The sequence below is a fragment of the Pterocles gutturalis genome, unplaced genomic scaffold, assembly GCF_000699245.1.
Source record: "Pterocles gutturalis isolate BGI_N339 unplaced genomic scaffold, ASM69924v1 scaffold12819, whole genome shotgun sequence".
Taxonomy (NCBI): Eukaryota; Metazoa; Chordata; class Aves; order Pterocliformes; family Pteroclidae; genus Pterocles; species Pterocles gutturalis.
Genome location: NW_010133411.1, coordinates 8,060 through 33,122, shown reverse-complemented (window position 1 = coordinate 33,122; position 25,063 = coordinate 8,060). Strand labels below are relative to the sequence as shown.

Below are 25,063 nucleotides of genomic sequence, written 5' to 3'. Positions count from 1 at the left end.
GGGGAACTCTGAGCAGTTACTTACAGGGGTTGCCACTGCAGCCCGTCCCTTGCTACCAGCCGACTTGGAGTCCAGGGAAACCTTTAGCAGTTACTTACAGGAGCCACTACTGTGGCCTCTCCCTGCTCCCAAACAAACCCACCACACAAAACCACAACAGTCACCTGTGGGATGCTACTAAGAACCGGCATCTGCTTTGTCTTTGCCGACTGACATATTTTGAGCCAGTTTTTCATCCGTGTTATTGTTCACTTATCCAGTCTGTATGTCACCAATATAACTGTAAGGATGCTATGCAAGGTTGTATAAAAGGCTTTGCTAAAGTCAAGGTATACAACAGCTACTGATCTTCTCTCATCCACACAACTAGTCATCTAGAAGGCAATCAGGTTTGTCAGATATAATTGGTATATCTATAAGTCAGATATAAGTGGTACAGTAAACCTTCATGTACCATCTGACCAGTAGCACTGATATACTGATAGCAATAGAAAATAAATTAAAAGAAATACAGATTACCTGTAGAAAATCCCATCTTCTTGTGGCATTTTGTAAATTCGATATTAAAATAGGTGACCAAAGCATGAATGTAGTCATTACGCTGAATTTGGAGGCAGAAGGCAGAAGTAAATGCCAATTCTTCAGTCTTCACTGTATAAATATCTACTTCCTGTTTTCAGAAGAAAGACATTTATATGCAGGTATCTGTGACTCTAAGGCAAGTGTTAAGTGATGTACTTAAGCATTTTATTTAATGATTATCAACAAAGACAACTGGCAGCATTTAACACTGTAAGAAATCAATGGTACATTCAGATATATCAAATCATCAGCAAATGATACAGTTATCTGACTAACTTGACAGAGTGTGATGAGAGATGCCACTTACAGAAGAGTGTGTGTGCTTGGGAATGGCAGAGAGGGACTGTGGGAGCTGGAGGAAATCAAGGTAGAAACATGCTTGGGCTCAATGGATGATGAAATGGAGATACAGGTCTCAGTTCTAAGACCTTTCGTCATCAGGGACTGTCACCATGAGGAAAGACGGCAGAGTTGGGTTTTTAATAAAAATAAACTTCTCATTTGTTTGAGCATCTCCGGAAGGGAATGAGTTTGACTGTCAAGCAGTCAAAGCATTTGAGGCATGACAGGGACCTACTTTTTGCTGATAATGCTTTCTAGTCCTGTGTCAGATAGCCAATTCCAAATAGTAAGCATAGGGATCTTACTCTTGAACTAGACAGAAACAAATCATGTAAATCATACTATGGCTTGATTGCAGTCGTTGGGAGCAATGCTGTCGTCTCCAAGATTGCTTATTTTAATCAATATTTAAATCTCCAAGCCTTAAACTGAGTTTTTTAGACGGATCTCATTTTCCCAGATAGGGAATAACTCATAGTCATGTTAGGGAGGAATACTAAGTCTGAAATACTAATAATTGTATTCTAATGCTATAGGAATTGTTTCCTATCAGTGCACTTTCTGATATCCTTCTCAGTGTATCTGGCTTCACTGTCCTTACTGTCTTTGTCAGAGCATATTTGTCAAGAGCCAGATGCCCCCAAAATATTTTTCTATTATTTGGAAAGTCAGTATTAACAACAAAACTGCTCATGCATACAGAGAAATAAAAGCTTTGTAGGCAGAAATCCAAATTTCCTCTACTCTACCAATATAAGCCAGGAATCGTATCACTGACCTCACCAGCATTGTTTCAGACTCACACTGCAAAAAAGAAAGCACAGTCTATAATGTTTATTAGAGGGCTCTTTTAGCCTCTTTTAGGGCACAAGAGGGGTCTTTTAGCAATTCCATTCTGTAATCTACGAGAAATCTGCAAAAATAGACATCAAAAGATGCAGCCATATTTCAGTTACGGAGGTCTTTGCATGGACGACATATCATGTGTTTCTGAGACTTAGAAAACTTATGGTGAGATGATTTAAGCAAGCTATAGTTTTGGCCTCTCTGATTAGCAATATTGTTAAAGAATAACTTAACCATAATGAAAATTATTCTACTACATTGCAATGGCACCTGGAGTCACTAGTGCTTATAAGTGACCCATGCTTATAAATGGCCATTTAAAGTTGAGATACCCTTAACGTGGGGTTTTTTCTCAAAAGAAGATAAAAAGAAAAAAGTATACTAGGAATAAGAATTTTTGAAATCTCCTGGCAGACTTCCATAGCAGCCTGCAAAATTTGCTTTGACAAGCGTGACTGGACTGGTGGGGTGGGTGATAGCTGCAGATTTCTGTCATTTTTGTTGTCATTTTCATGGTATCACTGTGGGGAAATTGTGAATGAAGTCCCAATGATGAGGCACACAAAAGGGATCTAGCTCCCTCTCTCTGAGCTGTGTTGGCTCTGCAAGGTAAAATGGAATCAAAAACAATAGGAAATATTTTTATTAGAGAAGTTAGTGGAAATATTGAACAGATGTGCTGGACAAAATGGTGGTCACTCCTGCAGTCTTTTTTTTTTTTTTTAAGGACAGAAACGCGTTTTTTTTTTTTACTATGCAAGATATGAGACCAATGTGGGTTTTTTTATTTATAAATATAGTTTTGAAACTGGTCTAATCCTGTTTGGGTGATCTCTGTGAATCGTACTCTGGCTACTGTATATTCTTATATTAAATTTCACTGCTCATTGAATGTTAATTTCAGCTAAGAGCACAGGCAACAAATCCATATCTTTGCATAAAATAAGTGGAAAAGTCATGATTTACCAGTTTTCATTCAGATTTCAAAACCAACAACGAAATGGGCATAGTTAAGCAGGGATCTGATCAAAACACAGTTCTTAAGTATACTAAAAGAATTAAAATGTGTTAAGCTGAGCAACAATAAAAGTGTCAGAATTATCAGCTAAAAAAGGAGGTCCAGTCTGTAGCTGACACTGCGTGGAAGACCATGAGATATCCCATGCTACGTGTCCCTCTTGCAGAGAGACAGAGAGAGGTCCAGTTTTTACATTCACTGCATAAAGAACGGTTCTTGGGCTGTCCAGTGGAACAAATTGCTTTAGGACTCAGCAAATGATGTATAGAAGATCATTTAGAATCACAGGGATGATGACAGTGAGGTCGAGATGTGGTGTTGCCAGCTGCTATGTATTTCTTGTTTGAATGGTATCACCCTAGCTGAAGGCAACCTAACGAATGAGAGAAAGAGCCCTGAATCAGGTTTGCTGATAGGAAACATGCTGACTCACTGTCTGACCCATTTTGTCATGTGAACTGTAATTAAGGTTGCTACTCAGCTAGGGTTGTGTGTGCATGGAGGTATGGTAAAGATTGAAATCTCAGTGAATGCCTGGTTTCGGTGGGTTTTTTCGTTTGGTCAGTTTGTTTTGGATTTGGGGTTGGAGTTTTTCCCCCCTTCCTCTCTCCCACTGCACCAGCTGTCTTGGTTTGGACAAAGAGGGAAATGGTCAACCCAACACAAGGTGTGATGGTGAAGGCAGTGCAGGTAAAGGTGTTGAACTTATGTAGAAGCTGGAGGACAGGCGGCATTGGTAGAGTATTGTCAGCTTCAGGAAAAGGATTGATCTGAAGGCTGAGAAGTAAAATTAATTGCTAGAGAAAGGAGAAAGGGCCAAAATTTTTTTTCTGACAAGCATTGCGAAAGTGACGTCTATTGCCAGTTGCATACATGCATAGATGTGAGGGGAGCAATGAATTCAATAGTCAGTCCCAAAACACATTCACTTTCCGAAAGAAAATATTTTTTTAAAGAGTGCAGACAACTAACAGTATTAATGTTGGGAGAGAAGAAACGAAATTAAATTCTGGATGTTTTGGGAGAGAAATGAAAGGAAGAATGGGGTATCTGAGATTGTTTTGATACTGCAGCATATTTTGGTTTTCTATTAGATGAAATAACAGGGAAGCAAGTGTAGCTATGGCTTCTAGATAAGAGACATCAGCCTCCTGCCAGGACCCCTCTTATGCCATCTTTTCCCATTTGCACCAAAGGAAATGCCTGAACTTTACTAGGGTATTGTTTGGGGTTTGTTTGTTTCTTTGGGGTTGGTTTTTGGTTTTTTGTTTTTTTTTTGGAGGGGTGGGAGGAACAGGCAAAGTTAAATCTGAGGGTGCCAAAAAGAAAGACTCTGGGGAGAACTGTTAGAAAGAAAAGAGTGACAAGGAAAATCACTTGGGAAAGGGAAGGGAGATTTTCATGTGGAGAGAAGAGTAGAGAAGAAAAATGAGAAAACAAAGAGCAGTAAAGAAAGATGGAAAATTAGTGCCATAGGTGCCTCTTGCTTTACTTTAGGAGAAGCTAGGAGAAAGGAACATGATTAGGGACTTCACTGAACTTGCAGTGAAGCAAAAGTCTCATGAGGAATGCCTTGTACTAAACCTCATGGGTCAAGAGGACTATGGGAGAAGAACATGGGACTCATCAGAGCTCAAAGACAAGTGCCTCACCTTTGTGGCTGGATCTCTCTGAGCAACAGTATCTGTTGCAGAAAACACTGCAGGTCCTTGGAAAAAAAGCTGCACACAGGTCAATCATGATATTTCCAAAACAGCAGAATCTCCAAGAACTGTCTATTTGAGCATACAGGTCAATTTTTATGCTATGTTCTGTGATAAACAAGAAATTTTTTTTTTTTTTTTTAGTGCAGGGAAGGCAGTTTGTGCTTCAAGCAGCGTTAAACTGTATAATCTTAACGTGGTGTGTATCCTTTTTTTAAATTATAAACTGGACATGGCATTTTCTCCATCCTTGTTTAGTTTTGTGAGTTTTTGGCACTCACTCATGGCAGGTTTTTCTACAGCTGTGTGAATAATTGATTTATTGTTATTGTAGTCTCTGCTGCTGACACCAAATCAAAATTAACATGGAGAAAAAGTTTGGGGTCAACCCAAACACATTTGTATTTCTCTAATATGCAGGGGGATCAGAGAAGAAAACACAACTGTTTTACTGAGTTTGAAACAAACTTTTCCATTTTTTCAGGCAGTGTTACTGAAAACAGTAGGCCCTCAGACGGACACTTGTACACTTTTCCTGAGATGAGTTATTGACTCTGGTGGTTTGAAGATGCTCTGGTCCACTACCCTCCCTGGCTGATTTGGTTTTGAATTTAAACAGATGACTCCTACTTGCCAAGAAAATTCCTACAACCCTGGAATATATTTAAGAGATCATTCAAAGGGGAATTGCTTCCACAACAGAGAAGATGCTGTATTTCCTGCATGCACTGCCCTCAGTCCACCTGTGGCTTAGTGGCTAGAGTTCCTTGAAGGGTTCCAGACTTGGGATACATCCAATTCCTGAAGAGTACAAATGAGGAAATTTTACTCACATCTCCAGCATTCTAGAAAGTGTCATGGTTACACAGCATGCAGGGTTTGATGTCTTTTTTTGCTGATTTTGTAGAATAATTCAGAGCATCTAAGTTGGGAATTGAAATAACTGCAGAAGCACAGGGCTCTGGCTGGTCTGTTAGGAATGCATCTAGTGACTAGTCCATCTACTGACTAATGTACAGGGAACCCAGGCTCATCTGGTAGGCATCCTAAGTTAGCTGGTTTTGGGCTGAATACACCCCTAAAAATTCCCTTTGTGAATCTAATATGAATAAGCTGCGCCATCTTGAAATGCTATAATAAAACATTTGAATAATTAAATATCATTGCTTTGTTTATTCTCAAATGTTTTCTTAGGCTAGTATTATTCTCTGAATTCACAATTATTTTCAGGATCAAATAAATAAATGCACTTTATATAAATAAACCATGTGCAAGAGTAAATTAAATTTAAAAAAGAAACGCAGCCTCCGTTTTTTCTACTTCCATATTGCTAGCTTGAACAAAAGCCTCCCTCCTTCCTGCCTTTCATTGACAATTTTCTCTTTTTTTAATGATCAGTTTGTGAGATTGGAGACAGATTCTGGAACAAAGAGTGGTTTCTGCTTGTGTGGTTACTACTTGCTTTGCTCCCAAGGTGTCATTACATGGTAAAGCACCGTTCAGTGTATGGACAAAAGATGTTGGGCTGTGTAGAATTAAATATAAAACCTGAATAGGAACAGTTTGAAAAATTGTATCTGTCTTCTTAAACCAAATTACTTTCAAAGACCTTCTAAGCATTAGATTTGCACTTCATTTAAGGGCATGCACCTTTATAACTTTATTCCAGAGAAACCAACCCATTTAGCCACCTGATCTCTCACTCTCTAGACATACTTTATGTAGTCTAAATAAGTGTTTATTCTGCGTGGTTTTTTTAAATTTTAAATTGCTCTGGCTCAGGCTATTTTCAGACACAACCATCTTGTGTTCCCCTCAGTGCAGATGGACTGTGCATGCTTATGTACTCACAGAGAGTTTGTATGTCTTTCATTTTTGCATATGGGAATGCTGTGTTTGTTGCTGGCAAAAAAGTGAAAGGGGAAAAAATTGAACTGAGTCTTTGGGAAAAATGAACACGCTCTTGGATTCATGGGCCTGATCGTACCACAGCTGTTGATGTGGACAGCCTTATTCATGAGAGTAGTACCACATGAGGAGGATTCCTTCACATGGAAGGAATTTTAAAGCTTTCCTGTGTTCCTGCAGACTATGGATTCTTAACCTGGTCTTGGGAATAGGGAGTAGTGACCATTCGGTTTTATATGTAGAACAGTGTACAAGCTAACATCTGGCTGCAGATTTTGGGGTTGGGAGATCGCAGTAACATTCTGGATAAGGCTAAGAACTGGGAAGTTATACAAATAAATTAGGTTCCAATGCTGATCTCATGCTCTGGAGTAAATTAGCATTATTTCATCAGAGCTGACCAATTCAGAAACTGATGCTTCTGTCTTTTTTACTGAAAACATAATTAATGTGCCCCTTCTCCTCAGTAACATTCTATCAGTAATTTCCAACTTCTATTTACAAGAAGGTAGGGCAATTAAAATTTGTATCTAAATACACCATGTCACTATTTATCCAGTATTTGCACATGTATAATTTGAAAGACTCTGAAGTCACAGTTAGCAGTAGCCAGATGAGTACAGAGTCACAAGGAGACTTTTGCTTTTGGGTATTCCATAAGCAATGAAGGTATCAATGGTCATACTTAGCTCAGGTGACAGTATTGGGCATGTGCAACATACTAGTGTTGACTTATTTAAAACTGCACAATTTTCCTTGTTAGTGTGACAGCATTCTATGATGATGGCTTCTGCAGCTAGTTAGAAGCATACAAAGATAGTAGTAAAACATAGCAGGTCTCCAAAGAATCCTACAGTTAGGTGTAAACATTCATAATTACGTACATTTGGAATTGCCAAACCTTTATTAAACAGGCATTGGTCACCACTTGCTTTGGGTCTACTATGTCCACCAAAGGCTCCTTCATGGCAACATCCCTAATACAGGTCATGTCAAAGCCGTACACATTCTCCCACCCTGTCAATGCAAATGGATGTGTCAAAGATTAGCAGTGATAATAAAAATATTTTTTGTTTCTCAAGGCATCTATAATTTTAAAGAATTTCTACCATCCCTAAATTTCAGCTCTTCTCTTTAGCTCTCTGCTCCCTGCTGCAGCTGTCTGTGTCATCTTTGCTATTTTACAGATAATGCAGTTGTGGCTAAATAACCCCCCAATGTACATCTTTGAACAAGTGGCCCTTGTTTTTTGATGTTCCCAAAACTGTGTTATACAAGATTTGTCAATGATATTCATGCCTTTAGGCATTTGAGAGTGTTGTCCAAAATAATATAATATGTCAAGTTGAGACTTTGGAATATCTGCTAAGATTATTCTATCCTTTCCTATCCATTCTGGTTAATATTTCATTTATTTTTAAACTGCTAATCAATGAGCAGTTTGCATGCTCTTTTATTTCTTTAAGTAGTCTTAGTTTCAGCAAGTGAATTACTGACAGAAGTAGAATTACAGGTGTGTTTCAATATTTGGAGCATCCAAGTTTTAATTTGCATGTACATCATGACAAAAAAGCAAAATGTTCACTGTTTAAAAGATTTAAAAGCCACACTGATCTTCTGTATTTGAACTGTTCTTCTGATTGTTCTGATAAATGCTTATCTTCCTGAGTTTTTTTTCCTTTAACAAAATGAACCATTGAAACATCGAAACGTTGAAAAGTACACTGACATTGCTTTTAAGATTGCTTAATAAAAAGAAAACAAAACCCTCCAAAAAAAAAAGTGAAATCTTAGTCTTACGAATCATATGAGTCAAGGTCCACCCGAAGTCATGAGTCAGTGGTCCATCTGAAAATCTAAACTGAATGCTGTGATCCTTTTACTTTGTGATACTGAATACTGTGAGCTTCTAAAAAAATTGTTTAAACACAAGGAAGGTAAACTGATAAACAGCAATAGTAAGCATGTTTGAAATGTCTTGTTTTTTCAGAGCGTAGCATTTGAGCTACTGGTGTTCCAAGAGGACTATGACTGAAAGTGTGGCATGAGCAAAATATCTGAATATTTCTAAATTGGAACAAATCTGGGCATGAAAAGTTCTTTGATACGTTATCTCTTTATTGGGCTGTCAGTTTCTCAATATTTCAGGGGAGGTGGTGATCAAAACTTTCGTTTCAGGTATCATGAGCATGTGGGAACTTCAGATTTTATTCCTTGAAGCCATATGTTTTTACATGATTACTGAGAAAAGATTAATTAGGAAACCCCGAAGGAACAATTTATTAATAGAGTTGTTGGGGCCTCTATCACTTGATGTACTTCAGCCTGCATGGGATGCCTTTGAAATATATGCCACAGTCTGTGTTATACAGAGACCTGTCACAGGAGTTAAAAGATAAAATTTTATGTTTTACATTTTGCAGGAAATCAGGTTAATTTACTATAGTAGTACTACATGGCATTAATAAAATCTGAGAAATCAGAAGTCAGATTTTTTTAGGAACTTCATATTGTATTATTTCTTAATCAATATGATGCTTCTTGATTGTCCTTTGAAATGCTCAGCCCTGCAACTTATATGAAGGCAAGGCTCTATCCACCTTAAGAGAGAAAAAGATGAAAAACTGAAATGTAAGGAGACACCATTAAGGATTTATAAACTGAAAAGGGAGACAAGATGGTGGTGCAGATAGGTAGTGAGATGGAAATAACTGAAGAAGACACAGAGGTATAAAAAAGTGAGAGGGGAAGGGGAATCAGAGGTGAAATCAGAAAAGAAAGTGTCTTAAAGGAAAACAACATTTTAGAAGACAAGAAGAACTCAAAACATATTTTTTTTTAAATTATGAAAAAGTAAATGAGTTGAAAACAGGTATATTATCTGTGAGAAAAGAAAAAGGCTCAAGGCCTAGAAAGGAAGGGATTCAAAAGCAAGGAGAAAGAAGGCATAAGGGATTTTTTTTAGGCCAAAATGGCTTTGATTCCTTTACAGAATGGATGCCTCATACATCTGTTCAAGTATGTAAATTTTGTAAGGAATTTACCTGTCAAGGTCATCACATAACTGAGGAGAAAAATCTAGGCTGTGCTTGAAGAGTAGATATAAATCTCCCTGGCACCTACACAGACTTCTTCCCGCTGCCCCAGTGCACTGGGCTTGCTTTTGACCCTAAATGGCTGTTTTGACCCATTAGCAGTTTTGTGTATTGGCACTGAATTTGATTACAGAAACACCAAACTTTATTTTCTGAGAGGAACTGAGATGCAAGGAATGAGGAATTAGGCATTTTCATTTAAAGTTTGACTGAACCCACTAATTTTACCCAAGCTTTTGCATTGTATCCTTACTTAATAAAACTGCTTAGGAATTTAGTGATTTTTTTTTTGTTCCCCTGATGGAAAATGCCTTTAAGTAAAATTGACCAGCTCTGAAAAAATAAGCAAAAGTCAAAAAAAAAGAAAAAAAATGAAAAAATAAAACAAGAGTAAAATAATGTAGAACCTACTCATTTCATCAAAACTATTATGACCAAACAGATCCAAACTTGGGTGACCTGGCAGACAACAAGTTGACCATGAACCAGGAGTATGACCTTGTGATCATGAAAGTGAACCACATGCTAAAATAAGAGGAGTGTCCAAGAAAACTGGGTTTACTTAGCCTGGGACAGCAAAGGCTAATGGTAGATCTAATTGGTAGCTGCTGCTACAGAAACAAAGAAAAAGTCAGATTCCCTTCGGGTGACAAGGGACAATGAAGGCAAGTTTCAGCTAGGAAAATTCTGACTGGATATTTAGAAACATGTTTACTCCTGAGGGTACTTCAGCATTTGAACAAGTGCCCAAAGAAGCTATAGAATCCCCATCTCTTGACTCTGCAGGGCAGGGCCCTGAGTGACCTGCTATGAAACTGAACTATGAAATCTGGCCCGCTTGGAGCAGGAAACTGGACTAGGTGACCTGTAGAGGTCACTAACAGCACCAGTTATTCAATTAAACTTCAAGGAAAAAAAACCATTTTAAATGTAAAGGAAAAGTCGATTTTATGGATCTATGAAGTAAACCAAAAAGGTTTAGAACTTTTTTCCACATCAAAGTAAAATGGACATTTATGATTCTTACATTGCATTTAAAAATTCTCATATAAAGTATTTTAAAAAGTTAAAAAAGCATTACTTTTTTTTTTTTTTCTTCTCGACAAGCTTATTAGTGAGATATCAATTTTTTCTAGGCTTATTTCCTAACATTTACAATTCAATTGCATCTTAGTAATTTTTCGGTTCCTGTTATTTTAAAGACAAAAGCCAGCACCAATTTTAATGGCAGTTATGTTGGACGATACATTTATCAAAACAACAATAAAACCAAATCTCCTAAAATCCACACTTTAAAAGGTATCAATATAACTCTAAGCAAGTTCTACATCAGTTTATTTATGCTTCTTTCCTTTGTGCACTTTAAATTACTGCAGGTTTCCTGACTTTATCAGCAGACTGGAGTTTTCTCCAGTTTTTCAATGTTTATATTGTAATTCTGTCCTGGTCAGTGTGATTTCTTGGCTTTTGCAAAACTTTGACAGCAAAGAGATTAAAATAGTCCACTATAAATCAAATATTTTAGGGAAATAACCATACAAAAGGGTTACTGTTAGGCATTCACTCACAGTGAATTTTGAAGTCCTTGTACTGTCTGTCTTCAATTGCTACCACGTACAAAGCAGCTCGGTCTGGAAACATTAGCCCTCCTGGTTTCTGTTGATGAATTGTGGGGAAATGGATCTCGTAATCTATTCACCTGACAAAGACATCACATTTTGAACTGCACATACAAAAACCAGACAAACACCCCTTGCATGCCTTTATTGTTTCCTTCAGATTGCAACTCTTGCAGCCTGTGGCAATGTCATTAGATAGTGTCTATACGAATTTCACCAACAGTTAATCAAAAGCAAAGCTCTTTCACTGAGATTCTCTTTGTTAATCTTTTTGTTAAAGCCTAAGAAATGGCACTTGGAGATTAACTGTGTCTTGTTATGGTGACAATAGGAGAAGGAAGGCTTGTGGTCAGAAAATAAATGACGATTCCTCCAGCAAAGACTATGACATACAAAGCACCTACCAGCCACTTGTCTCGTGCGAAGATGACTGTGTTTAACATTGACTCATAGAACAGACAGTAACCCATCCACTCGCTGATTATGATGTCTACTTTATCCACAGGTAATTCAACTTCTTCCACTTTACCTTTAAATATTGTGATTACTGAAAAATAATCCAAAGAAATATGTTTCACATAATGAAACACTTGACTAAGTTCCTTACTTGTGAATGTCAGGCTGACCTTTTCAATATGATTCTCTTCTTGAATGCCTGTAGATAAGGGGTGACTCCATGTGACTCAATGGATTTTACATTATTTTAAAACTACTTGCAATAAGTAAAATGAACGTAAGTTTTAGTATCAGTATAAAAGGGGGAAAAAAACACAAAACAAACAAACAAAAACCCCAAAACAAACAAACAAAAACCCCAAACCTCAAACCAAATAAAACCCATATACAAAAACCAACAGAAAAACAGGCCTTACCTGATTACCTGCATGATATAATTTTCGATTTTGGAAGATTTCTAGATCATTGACCAAGTGATGCAAAGAATCCACCTAGAATCCTTTAAACATCTCTGTAGGGTTGCACATACATGATCTCATCCCTGAGATAGTAGAGATTTATGGACCTAGGGTCTAATTCTCATCTGCTTTTCAAACATGCTATGCTGGCTTCACAATGAGGAAAATAAGACTTATTTCTTCCATGGATTCTGGGGAGCTGACTCAACTGAGAAAGTCAGGTCTAGCTTGACAGCACATAAACAAGAAAGTTTGTAAAAACACAATTCTCTCATGAAAAATAATCACTACACAATTCACCAGTCATTCTTGCTTTTTCTATATATTTCCTATTTACAAATGTATTCCAGATTCTTTAGATAAATAATTTTCAGCTTGTGTTTGTCTGCCGTTTATATTGTTGCAGTGAGTAAAGTCTCATGGTTCTGGATTTTCCCTGACAAGGTAACTGATGCACTTAAAATTCAGGAATAAAGTGAGTAGGGAATATTTTACTTTCCATTACTAATTTATAAGATTACTCTTATTAAGAGTACTACTGTTAATAAATGGCAATTTTTAATTACGGCAATTTTTATTGATGAAAGTGGTCAACATTCAGTTTGAGGAATATGAAAGTCCTTTCATTTAGCTAGAACAGTTAGCTGTTCAAGAGTTGAAGTTGAGTGATTTTTAGAACTCAGACCAGGGAAAATGAGGTTTCCTCTTTCCAAAATACATGCAGTACTAGTACTACTCTAACCAGATGTGGCCACTTTATTTGCAAAGCAAACTTTTAATCCAGACTGGCCCCCTATAGTTCTCTTTTCTCCTAAGAACTTTCACTGCCAAAATTCTTTTGGAGTGAATTTTAGCACTGTTGACAGCTGCCAGAGTGACACATCTGCAGACAAAGCCTTCTTGTTTATACCAAGAACAGTCACGGTGTAAGCAGCAGCAGCACAAGTTCCTCCCACCTCCCTTCACTTCGAGGAAACATCTTCATAAGGCATCATGTGGGAACAAATTGTGCTGTCCCCAGCTGCATTGTACCTGTTCTGGAAACAGTGGGGTTTCTCTTGGTTCAGCCCCTTTTGCTGACTCTGCATTTCTCTGAACAATTAAGGGGGAAAAAAAAAGAAAAATTTCCATGAGTAACAAGATCCTTTAGCTCAGTACCTGGTTGCACTAACGTCAAAGTGAATGTGGGTAAAGTGTGTGAGTGTAAACGTTAGTTCAGTTCTGTAATTTGTATATATTGGAGACCAAACTGCAGTCAGACAGAATGCTGAATATCCAGGCAAGTCTCCTGCCAAAGGTGGGGGGTCTCTACTTCTTCCTCCACAGCTTTTACAAGGAGTTGCTCCTTGGAGAAACAGGAGGAAGAAGCAAAGATAATTACATTCTGCAACCTCTGGAGCACACTAGATTCTTATTTATTCTGACAATGGTCCCTTTACACACAATTCCTATTGCTGGAAATCCAAACGTGAACTGACTTACAGTATGTTGTTTGTGTAGCTATTTGATAAGAGGCTGTTCTGCGATTATATGTGGTCTGCACCAAAGGCGCAGGATAACCAAGCTGAGGTCAACACCTGATCGGCCTACCCTTATCCCCACTGTGAAGGAGAGCATTTTCTGGTCCTTTGCTTCCTTTTTTCTGAGCCAAAAGTTGCATACACTGGCTGGCCTCTTACATCCCATATCACTCCACACTACTTGAATATGCATGCTGTACAATAAATTCTTCTCCCAAACAGCCCCGTATTAGTCAGAAGCTGCCAGTGACAGCAATAAAAATTAGAGCTGATCTAAACCAGGACAGAAATCTGTTCCTGTGCATGTGCTAGCATAGCACCAGCGCAGACACAGCTAAAAGCAGAGGCAAATGATAACAGCCTAGCCTGCACTGACCTGCACTGCTTGGCAGCAAAGGCAAGCTCTTCACAAAGTGCACTTTTAAACAAGAACTGTGTCACAGCATCAGTTTTAAAAAGCCTGAGTTTTCAGGTTGTTACAAAGATACCTTGTGTGCAGTGATTTGGAGGAGGACTCAAGACATGAAACAGAGCTTGCTGGAGATTATTATTTGTTAAGAATTTTCAGTAGGTTGGGGGTTTTTTTAAGTATTTTTTTTAGCTGAAGTGTTTCCATATCCCTGGAAATTTTTCCTTTTGAGGAAAAAAGTTTTTAATGATACTGTTATTCTGAGAATTTAACATTTTCATTTGTGTGTGTGTTTCAAGATTTTTTTTTTTTGAAAAATGTTATTTTAAAAGTTGGAAGTCAGAAGAAAGCCTTAGCGAAAAATCTGTATTGACATGGAATACTTTTTGCTTTGAATCTTATTTCAATTTGAATGTGTGTGCATGGATTCTATTTAAGAGATAAGGTGAAATTCAAATGTCAGAATTAATTTATAAAGTTCATCTCTAATATGGGGCCTTCTGTCTGCTTTGCTAAATTGAACTGCCTGCTAAGGAGTCCGATTTGCTTCAGTTGTTTGTGAGCCTAGAAGTAAACATAGAAGTAACTTCTCCCATGAGGAACTGTTGTAGTGCCTAGAATGAGGTGTTTAGTTTTGTATTTACATAAGTAAACTATGCAAAAACACCATTTACATATAAACCACACAATATAAATTAATCAGAAAAAGCAAAACAGTTATCTTCTCTTTCTCACAAAGAAATAATTTTTATATATGCCTTACTGTTGTCCAAGTGGTTGGCCTTGATAATTTTTTCTGAGTAGTCAGATATGCTTGAGCATTCAACCTAGGAAAAGAAGAAAAACAAGAGCAAGAGAAATTATGTGTTAAAGAACTCAGCTATATGAAGAAAACAAAATCTACTGAAGGCAGCAAAGACTCTACAGAGGATGTAACCATTGATAAAGAGTAAATCAAACCTGTGTGGGCAGGATCATGATCAATGATCTCTTAATATTTAAACTGCAGTCTATGTTTGAGTTAAACTGGCTCATATAGAAAAGATTGTTTTTAAAACAGTTGAAATGTGGAAAAAAATAGGTCCTAACTACAAAATTACATAATTTATTAACAATATTATTTAATTTATTCCTGCTACTTCAGGATATTGCCTCCTCCCCCCAAAAAATCTGCTGAAGGGAATGAATTATCATGTTGCCACATTCCCTCATGTATTTTAAAACAAAATACATTTAAACTTTATTAATAATGTTAAAATTCAAACTAGGCCAATACTGGTCTGTGTCAAGAAGCAATTGCTTTTCTCTGTGAAGAATCTTGGGCATGTAGGTGTTTGGAGGTGACTTTACAACCTTTCTAAAGAAAAAGATGCAAAGAAATAAAGTTATATTTCATGAATGACTGAGTTTCCAAAAATCACCTTCATTCTCAAAGAAGCATAATAATAAAAAAACCAACTCTCAAATGTTCAAGGAAGGAAGATGTATTTCAGAAAATAAGCTTATTTAAGGTCACTAAAGCTGTTGATTTCTATTTTGACCTGGACTCTCTAATGTTATGCAATTTTATTTTAAAAAGCAACTCATTTCAGAAAAAAAAAGAAAATAAATTCTGTAGATGAAGAAATAGGAAAAACAGTGTTGTCAGGTTTTTCTCCAGTTTGCTTTTAAGTCAGTGATCTGCTCAAATCTGTCCAATTTTACAAAGCATTTGGATTTTATGAAAACTGTGTGTTCCAACAAAGTATGTCTGTACCTCAGAATCATAGAATGATTTGGGTTGGAAAGGACCTTCAAAGATCATCTAGTCCAAACCCCTGCCATGGGCAGGGACATCTTTCACTAGATCAGGTTGCTCAAAGCTGCATCCAACCTGACCTCAAACACTTCCAATGACTGGGGCATTCCACAACCCTAGACAACCTGTTCCAGTGTCTCATCACCTTCATTGTGTAACATTCCTTCCTAATATCCAATTAAAATCTACCTTCTTTCAGTTTAAAACCATTGCTCCTTGCCACTGTACACCCTGGTAAAAAGTCTTTCTCTTCATTTCTTATAAGCCCCAATATGTATTGAAAGGCCACAAGAAGGTCTCCCCAGAGAGACCTTATTCTCCCCAGAGAGACCTTATTATCTCTTTTCCAGGATGAACAACCCCAAATCTCTAAGCCTTTCTTCAGAGGAGAGGTATTCCAGCACTCTGGTCATTTTTGTGGCTCTCATCTGGACCCACTATAACAGGTCCATGTCTTTCTTGTACTGGGGATATCAGAGCTGGATGCCAAACTCCAGGTGGGGTCTCACCCAGAGCAGAGTAGATGGGGAGTATCACCTTTTTCAACGTGCTGCCCATGCTTCTTTTTATGCAGCTCGGGATATGATTGGCTTTCTGAACAATTTTCCATCCACCAGTATCCCCAAGTCCTTCTTTGCAGGGCTGCTCTCAATTAATTCATCACCCAGTCTGTACTGACATTGGGGATTACCCTGATTCGAGTTCAGGACCTTGCACTTGGCCTTGTTGAACTTCATGAGGTTCACACTGGTCCACTTCTCAAGCCTGTCGAGGTCCCACTGGATGACATCCTTTCCCTCAAGTATATCAACCGCACAGCTGAGCTTTGTGTCATCTGCAAGCTTGCTGAGGGTGAACTCAATCCCACCATCTACGATAGTAATTAAGATATTAATATTAGTGGACTCTTGAGGGACCCTTGAGTTTCTTCAGTTCTAGTTCTGTGTGTGTATATTCATCTCTACTTTCATTTTGCTTCTGTCTTCAATCTAATGCTGTGAATGTTGCCTCTTTTACTGGGGTCTTTTTCTGAAACAGTCACCACATTCTCAGCTATCTTCAACTATCTAAAAGGGCTTGGACAGGAAACAAAGTCAAACTCTTCTCTGAACTGCACAGTGATAGGACAAAAGGCAGTAACCATGAGCTGTGGCAAGGGTTTTTTTTTTGATTGTAGCACTGGAATAGGTGCTGAGAGGATTTACAGTTTCCATCCTTGGAGATTTTCCAAATTGGACTGGACAAGGCCTTGAGCAACCTGATACAGATTTAAACTTAAGTCTGCTTTGAGCTGAAAGTCGGATTAGATACTTCCAGAGGTCTTCTAAACTAAATCTTTCTATGAGTGAGTGATTCTGTGATTTTACACCTCCTGAAGACCCAGAGATGATTCTAGCAGTTGGCTGAGGTACTGGCAAGGAGTAAGTTCCAACAGTAAGAGGGGATAAGAAGAACCAGACAGGTTTTTCTGTGTTGTGTTGTGTCTGCAGGGCAAACAGAAGTCCAAAGCAAAAAGAAATTGTATTTGTCATTTTAGAGTCAGTACAAATAATATACTTAGGAAGCAAAACTATGCTCTCTCTAATGACTTATGTGCAGAGAACTGCACATTCATGCTCCTAAAGTTCAACGTATTTAAGGTAATAATTCCCTTCTGCCTCTGAAAAGCATTATTGTTGGCACAGAAAACATGCACATGCTTTCTTGCATTATTCACTGCGTTGTAATGTAGAGGGAAAAGTGTATTAAAAAAAATTTGTTTACAAGATTACGAAGTTGCAGAACTGAAGAATTTAAAAAAGCAAGAGAGTTCCTTTGACCCCTTTTGAGTAGGAGTGAGTCCCTTTAACATTTTTTTTGCAGCCAGGAAGAAATGTGGATGTGTACCAGATCACAAAAGATTCCACACAAGAAAAGACATTATGTCTTTATTTGGAAAAGGCACACTCCTGCAGGTTATAGAAAGCAACAGAACTCCCTGAGTAAATCTGTAAATCAAGCCATACAAGAGCTTGGAGACAAGAATTTCAAACCAAGACAAGTAAAAAAAGGTAAAACACCAAGCCAAATTCTCAGGCAAAATGCACAAACACAAAATATGAGAGAAAGTCTTCTTACCCCATATACCTTCTTGGCTCCTGCTTTTGCAGCAAACATAGAGAGGATTCCTGTGCCACTTCCAACATCGAGGACAATCTTATCTTTAAAAACATGTTTATTGTGATACATTGAGTTTCTATAGGTCAATGTGCGCACTTCATCCTTTAGCATTTCCTGTGATTAAAAAAACAACAACACTGTGTTACTATTTGAAGTGCTTATATGCATTCAACACTGCTGCTGAATGCATTCCCTTATTATAATTTAAGCATTATTAACACATGACTTGAAGAGTTTTTCAAGTACTTTGGAGTTCACACATCAAAGCAACTGTAAAATGCTAGCTACTTAGAACTGAGTTATTAAAAAGAAACATGATGTCCTTTGTACAATTTTATTTCTCTAAATATTACTTCACTACAATTGACAACCAGAATGTAATCTAACCGCAGCACTGCTTTGGGTATAGACAGAAGCCGTACAGAAATCCAAGCTTTCCTTTTCTCCTAAATCATGCACAACCTAGAGCCTTAGCAGAGGGACATTCTGAGGTTTGTCTTTGAAAACAAAAGAAATTGTTCCATAAACCATTATAAGACAGCAGTCTTGATAGCCTTGCCCAAAATGACGCAGGAAGTCCATAGCAGAGCTTAGAGATACTGTGCTGTATGGTACTTGCTTACTGTTCTTCTGTTCAGTCATTTATATGACCAATTTCCAGAAGATGTTAATGTATAACCTAGATGACTATCTCACTATTTTAAGTTGTCATTGTTAGGTGTTGATTTTTGTTTCACTGATAGCGGCAATACAGGCATTTCATTCCATTTACACCTTGCTCTCAATTGTGCATATATCAGTCAAACTATTTCAATAAAGAGCACTGAGGTCAAGATCCAAGTGCCATTTTTAAGAGAAGTGTAGACCATTCAATACACACTTTGATTTTCTCAGAATGCTTCTGTTACATCTAGAAGGCTGAACTTTTGCTTGTACTACTGCCATCGTTTCATAGTTTAAGCAAGCAGGCAAATGAGGTTTTGAATTTCAGGATAAAAAGAATCAGTTCACTGAAGCACTAGTACACTGGATCATTACATGTATCAGTTGCTCACTTACCTGTCTTGGCAGGACACTATATGTACTCAATAACTGTAGATGAATAAAAGGCTATTTTTATAATCATAAAGCATGGTTTGGTATGAGGCAAAGAAAGAGGCAAAGGAATAGTCCAACAACACTGGAAAGGTGATGCAGTACATCCTCATGGAAGCTTTCCAAACATATTAAGGACAAGAAGGTGACTGTGAGTGTTCAGCATGGATTTGCATATGACTGATAACTTTCTATGGTGAAATAACAGGCTCTGTGAATGAGGGAAGAGGAGTGGATGCTTGTTTATTTTTGCTAGACTTTCAGCACTGTTTCCCTTAACATCCTCATTGAAAAACTGATGAAATATGGAATACATAAATGGAAAGTGAATTGGACTGAAAACGGACTGAACTGCTGCCCTCAAAATGTTGTGATCAGCAGCACAAAGTCCATCTGGAGGCCAGTCGCTAGTGGCATCCCCGCAGGAGTCAGTACTGGCACCAGTACTGTTGGATACCTTCAATAATAACCTGGAGGACAGGACAGAGTGCGGTCTCAGCAAGTTTGCAGCTGATATAAAATTGGGAGGACTGGTTGATTCACCAGACAGATGGTTGTGCTGCAAATCAGAGGGACCTCAACAAGGTGAACAAAAGAACTGACAGGAAACTCAAGAAAGTCAACAAAGAGAAATACGAAGTCCTGCACATGGGGAGGAATAGCCTCATGCACTAGGACTGGCTGTCTGGAAAGCAGTGTTTGCCAAAAATGACCTTGGGGACCTGGTGGACAGCAGTTTGAACAGCTATGTGCCCTTGCAGCATTTTGGGCTGCACTAAAAAAAGCATCACCAGCAGGTCGAGGGAGGTGGTTCAACACTGGTGAGAGCACATCTGGGGTCCTGTGTCCAGTTCTGGGTTCCCCAAGACAAGATATGTTGGAGCAGATCCAGTGGAAGCCCGTGAAGATGACTAAGGGATTGGAGGATATGACGTGTCAGGAGAGATTGAGAGAGCTACGATTGTTCTGCCTGGAGAAGAGAAGGCTCAGGCACATCCTATCAATGTGTAAAAATATCTGTTGAGTTGGAAAGGAAAGAAGGCAGAGACAGACTCTTCTGTTGCCAGAAGTCACAAATATCTAGCCTTCACCATCAGAGAAGTCTTCTCTTCCAAACCTGATAAGTACAGACTCTGACTGCCCCTCCAAGTACAGTTGGGGATTTAGACTCTTGTACTTTTAAGATCTTGGAGAATCATAGAATCACAGAATCATAGAATGGTTTGGGTTGGAAGGGACCTTAAAGATCATCTAGTTCTAAACCCTGTCATAGGTAAGGATACCTTCCATTAAATCAGGTTGCTCAAAGCCTCATCCAACCTGGCCTTGAATACCTCCAGGAATGGTGCATTCACAAGTTCTCTGGGCAACTTGTTCCAGTGCCTCACCACCCTCACAGTAAAAAATTTCTTCCTAATATCTAATCTAAATCTACTGTCTTTCAGCTTAAAACTGTTACTCCTCGTCCTTTCGCTACACTCCTTGATAAGGAGTGCTTCCCCATCCTTCCTGTAGGCTCTCTGAGTACTGGAAGACTGCTATAAGGTCTCCCTAGAGTCTTCTCTTCTCCAGGCTGAACAAGCCCAACTCTCTCAGCCTGTCCTCATAGGGGAGGTGCTCCAGCCCTCTGACCAATTTTGTGGCTCTCCTCTGAACTTACTCCAACAGGTCCATGTCTTTTTTATGTTGGGGGCCCCACATCTGAACACAGTACTCCAGGTGGAGTCTCACTAGAGCAGAGTAGAGGGGGAAAATCACCTCCTTTGACCCGCTGGCTATGTTTCTTTTGATGCAGCCCAGTATGTGGTTGGCTTTCTGGGCTGCAAGCGCACATTGCTGGGTCATGTTCAACTTCTCATTGACCAACACCCTGAAATCCTTCTCCTCAGGGTTTTTCTCTATCCATTCTCCGCCCAGCCTGTATTTGTCCTTGGGATTTCCTCGACCCACATGCAGGACTTTGCCCTTGGCCTTGTTGAACTTCATGAGGTTTGCATGGGCCCACATCTCTAGCCTGTCCAGGTCCCTCTGGATGGTACCCCTTCCCTCCAGCGTGTCAACAGCATGACACAGCTTGGTGTCATCAGCAAACTTACTGAGCATACACTTAGTCCCACTGTCCTTTTTTCCAACAAAGATTTTAAACAACACTGGGCCCAGTACTGACCCCTGAGCAACGCCACTCATCACCAGTCTCCACTTGGACATTAAGCCATTGACCACAACTCTTTGAGTGCAACCATACAGCCAGTTCCTTATCTAGTGAGTGGTCCTTCCATTAAAGCCATGCCTCTCCAATTTAGAGACAAGGATGTCATGTGGGTCAAAGGCTTTGCACAAGTCCGGATAGATTATGTCAGTTGCTCTTCCCTCATCTACCAACACTGTGACTCCATTGTAGAAGGCCATCAAATTTGTCAGGCATGATTTGCCCTTGGAGAAGCCATGTTGGCTGTCACCAATCACCTCCTGATTTTCCATGTGCCTTAGTAGAGCCTTCAGAAGGATCTGCTCCATGATCTTGCCAGGCACAGAGGTGAGACCAACCAGCCTGTAGTTTCCCAGTTCTTCCTTATTTCCTTTTTTAAAAACAGGGGTTCTGTTTCCCCTTTTCCAGTCACCAGGAACTTCATCAGAGTGCCATGACTTCTCAAATATGATGGATAGTGGCTTAGCAACTTCATCTGCCAGTTCCCCCAGGACCCACAGATGCATCTCACCAGGTCCCAAGGACTTGTGCATCTTCAGGTTTTTCAGATGGTCTCGTAACTGATCTTCTCCTACAGTGGGCTCCTCTACCTTCTGCAATTTGGGCAGTGTGGCTTGAGCTCTTGCCAGTGAACACTGAGGCAAAGAAGTTGTTGAGCACCTCAGCCTTCTCAGTATCCTGGGTAACCAGGTCTCCCGTATTCTTCTTCGGAGGGCCCACGTTTTCCCTAGTCTTCCTTTTATCACAGACATACCTATAAAAACTTTTCTTGTTGCCCTTCACGTCCTTGGACAGATTTAATTCTGTCAAGACTTTAACTTTTCTAACATGATGCCTGGCTGCTCGGACAGTATCTCTGCATTCCCCCCAGGCTACCTGTCCTTGCTTCCACCCTCTGTAGGCTTCTTTTTTTTTTGCTTGAGCTTGCCCAAGAGTCTGTTGTTCAACCATGCAGGCCTCCTGGCATTTTTGCCTGGCTTCCTCTTCCTGAGCTTGGAGGAAGGGATCTTTGAATATCAACCAGCTTTCCTGGGCCCCTCTTCCCTCCAGGGCTTTATCCGATGGTACTCTACCAAGCACAACCTGAAGGGGTCAAAGTCTGCTCTCCTGAAGTCCAGGGTAGTGAGTTTGCTGTGTGCCTTCCTCGCCACCCTAAGGATCTTGAACTCCACCATTTCATGGTCATTGAATCCCAGGCTGCCCTCAAGCTTCACATTCCTCCCGTCCCTGCGCTCCCTTTAATCCTGACCCACAAGCTCTCAGTCAGCTCCTCATCCATCTCACCAGAAGATCCAGTCTCTTCCTCATCTCCCTGATGCTGTAGAGGCTGCCAGCCTCCTGTAGCAGCTCTTACCTGTTGACACAAATCCTCTACCAGTACACACCTCCTTTAGGCAAAGAGGCAAACTCCCATTTCCCAGCCTCAGCAAGAGGTCCCAGGTACTCCCTACACTCCTTGAGACCTACAGAGCTGCATCCTTCCATCAGGAGCTCAATCTGATTTGAGGTCTCTGATGTGTCTTCAATATTTCTCTTAGGTCTCCTTCCCACTCAATTGTTCCTCTGTCTTCTTCCATTCTTGGATTGACTTTCTAAATGCCACACTGGCAAGGTGTAATTGGCAGATAGATAGAAATCTTTTTTTATGTATATACCCCACAAACAACTATTAGAGTAATGGCAACAGATAGCATTTGTTATGTGGTTTGTGAAAAGTGACACCGATTTCACATTGTTGGCCTTTTTGTATTTTAGTCTTTAAGATCCCATCCTCTTGGGTCACATAAATACAAGATACTAGTGTCTTCTTTAGAATCAGTCTACAGTCAACTTTTTGATGGTAGATATGGTCCACTATGTATTTTGAATTCTTTCCAGGAGTGTATATACTGAAGGCTATTTGTCTATCAGTTCCTATTAATGCCGCTTGTGCATTCAACTAACATCCCAGGAGTCAAGAAATCACTTGGCTTCTCATGCCAGTTGAGTAGCTGTTCTGCTGGCATCTATGCTCAAATATGCAAGAGAACAAAAGACGTAACTTAGCAATACAGTAGTTTCCATGTGTGGTTGGGTTAGTTTGCAGCCCTCGTAAATGCACTAAATCGCCACTGTACAGATAGCTAATATAAGCTCTGTGGAGAACTCATATATGTAAGGATCTAAGTGGGACAGAGGTTTTGAGTACAAGTCTCTAGAGAAGTGAATGATATCTTTGGCGCTTAACCAGATTATACAATCTTCGGAGGAAAGGGAGGGGAATATAATAATGATCAAGTGGGAGGGGGATAAATAACTAATACATCAAAGAAAACATTATTATTATTATTATTGTTGGTGTATTGTTACTGATGATGATGATGTAATAATTGCTGAAATAAAAATAAATATTACCTCATGAATTCCAAAGTGAGCATAGGAATCAAAGTAATAATCCCTGGATGTCATCTCTTCCGGATTGATGAGCTTTGCCATCTTGCCTCGGCCCGGGCAGCTTGGTTGCAATGGGACATGTATGACAGGTTGAACTGGCTTTGGAACAACAGGAGGCTGAGGAGGCTGGGATGGGATGGGGCAAACCTAGGAGAACATGGAATATTGTGAAGAAGTGTCATTAAAATAAAACATTTCTCTCAGTGTCTAGCATAGTGAAAGTGTAACTAGCTAGGAGATAGTAAGACCAAAGACAGCTGGGTTATCATAAGTCAAATTTAGGGTGCCTTCTGTTCCTGGCTCTTTATTTGCTGTCTTGGAAAATTTCCTTAATGGCTTTTTCCTTGCAGATACCTACTTCAGTGCAAAGTAATGGCAAATTATTTATGTTGGCTGAAGTGGGTGACTCAAAACATTGACGCAAGGCAAGAGCTAGGTTTTCTCCTTTAGTGTCTTTCTGTCAAACTGCCCCAGATTTGTGAAAGCTAAAATGTAATAAATAAATAGTTCCCCTGCAAAGAAGAACTTAAAAGCAAAGGATTTTTAACACAGTGTTGCCAACAAGAAGGACAGGATTCACAATCGATTCTTCACTGTCAGGTAATGTATCTGGCTGTATCAATGAGGTACATCTGACAATGCTCACAATATCTGAAAGTCTCTCAGCATGTCCAGAAAGCACTGTAGGGAGCTGTGTGGGATATGTGATCTCTTAATTTAGTTTCCTGTTGTTGGGAGATGCAGGAGTTATGTGTTACCAACACCCTGTGGCCCAATGCACTTAATTTTCCTTATGTATTCTCTCTCCAACACCAAAATTTCAATAGAGCCAGAATGCTCACACCCCCTTGACTCAGATTTGACACCTGTAGCATTCAATGTTTCACAAACATGAGACACAGGCCATGGTCTGACCTATAAGTACATCTACATCCTTCATCCTTAACATAAAGGAAAATGCTGAAAACTGAGAAAGAATGAGCAAGACATGTGCACTAAGTCAAATTATTGGTCAACAGCTTCATATATTAAGAAGGTCAATACTACTTAAAATATGTCACCTCCTCTTGTACTTTTTTTTTTTAATTTTCAGATTTAGTAGTTTCCCAGTGGGGACCAGATTTGCCTGACCCTCTCCTAGATACTTTCATAAAGTTCACTCTATCTTTTATAGCTTGATACTGCGAGATATCAGTCCCTTGTACTCTCTCTGAATAGCATCAATTAGCCTAGTTTAGTTTACTTCAATGTAAAAAAAAAAAAAAACCAACACATTTTCCCTTTGTTCATGTGAAGATTTAAATGTGTCATCTTTTGATGGTTTCTTTGGTCCATCTGTGAAAAATTAATACTAGTGGTTTATGTTCCTGTAACACCTTTCATCCTCAAATATCTGGAAGTGCTTTATTTAC

General features: G+C 39.1%; 1 protein-coding gene across 1 annotated transcript; it reads right to left on the bottom strand.

Moving 5' to 3' along the window:
* Positions 1-434: 434 nt before the first annotated feature.
* LOC104458518 (protein arginine N-methyltransferase 8) lies at positions 435-23,805 on the bottom strand. Its single transcript, XM_010081226.1, has 7 exons — positions 23,613-23,805; positions 17,873-18,028; positions 14,720-14,783; positions 11,518-11,660; positions 11,063-11,150; positions 7,301-7,416; positions 435-670 (listed from the first exon to the last, which is right to left on the bottom strand). The coding sequence occupies exons 1-7, from the start codon at positions 23,691-23,693 to the stop codon at positions 500-502; spliced, it is 819 nt and encodes a 272-aa protein (XP_010079528.1). The 5' UTR covers positions 23,694-23,805; the 3' UTR covers positions 435-499.
* Positions 23,806-25,063: the final 1,258 nt, after the last annotated feature.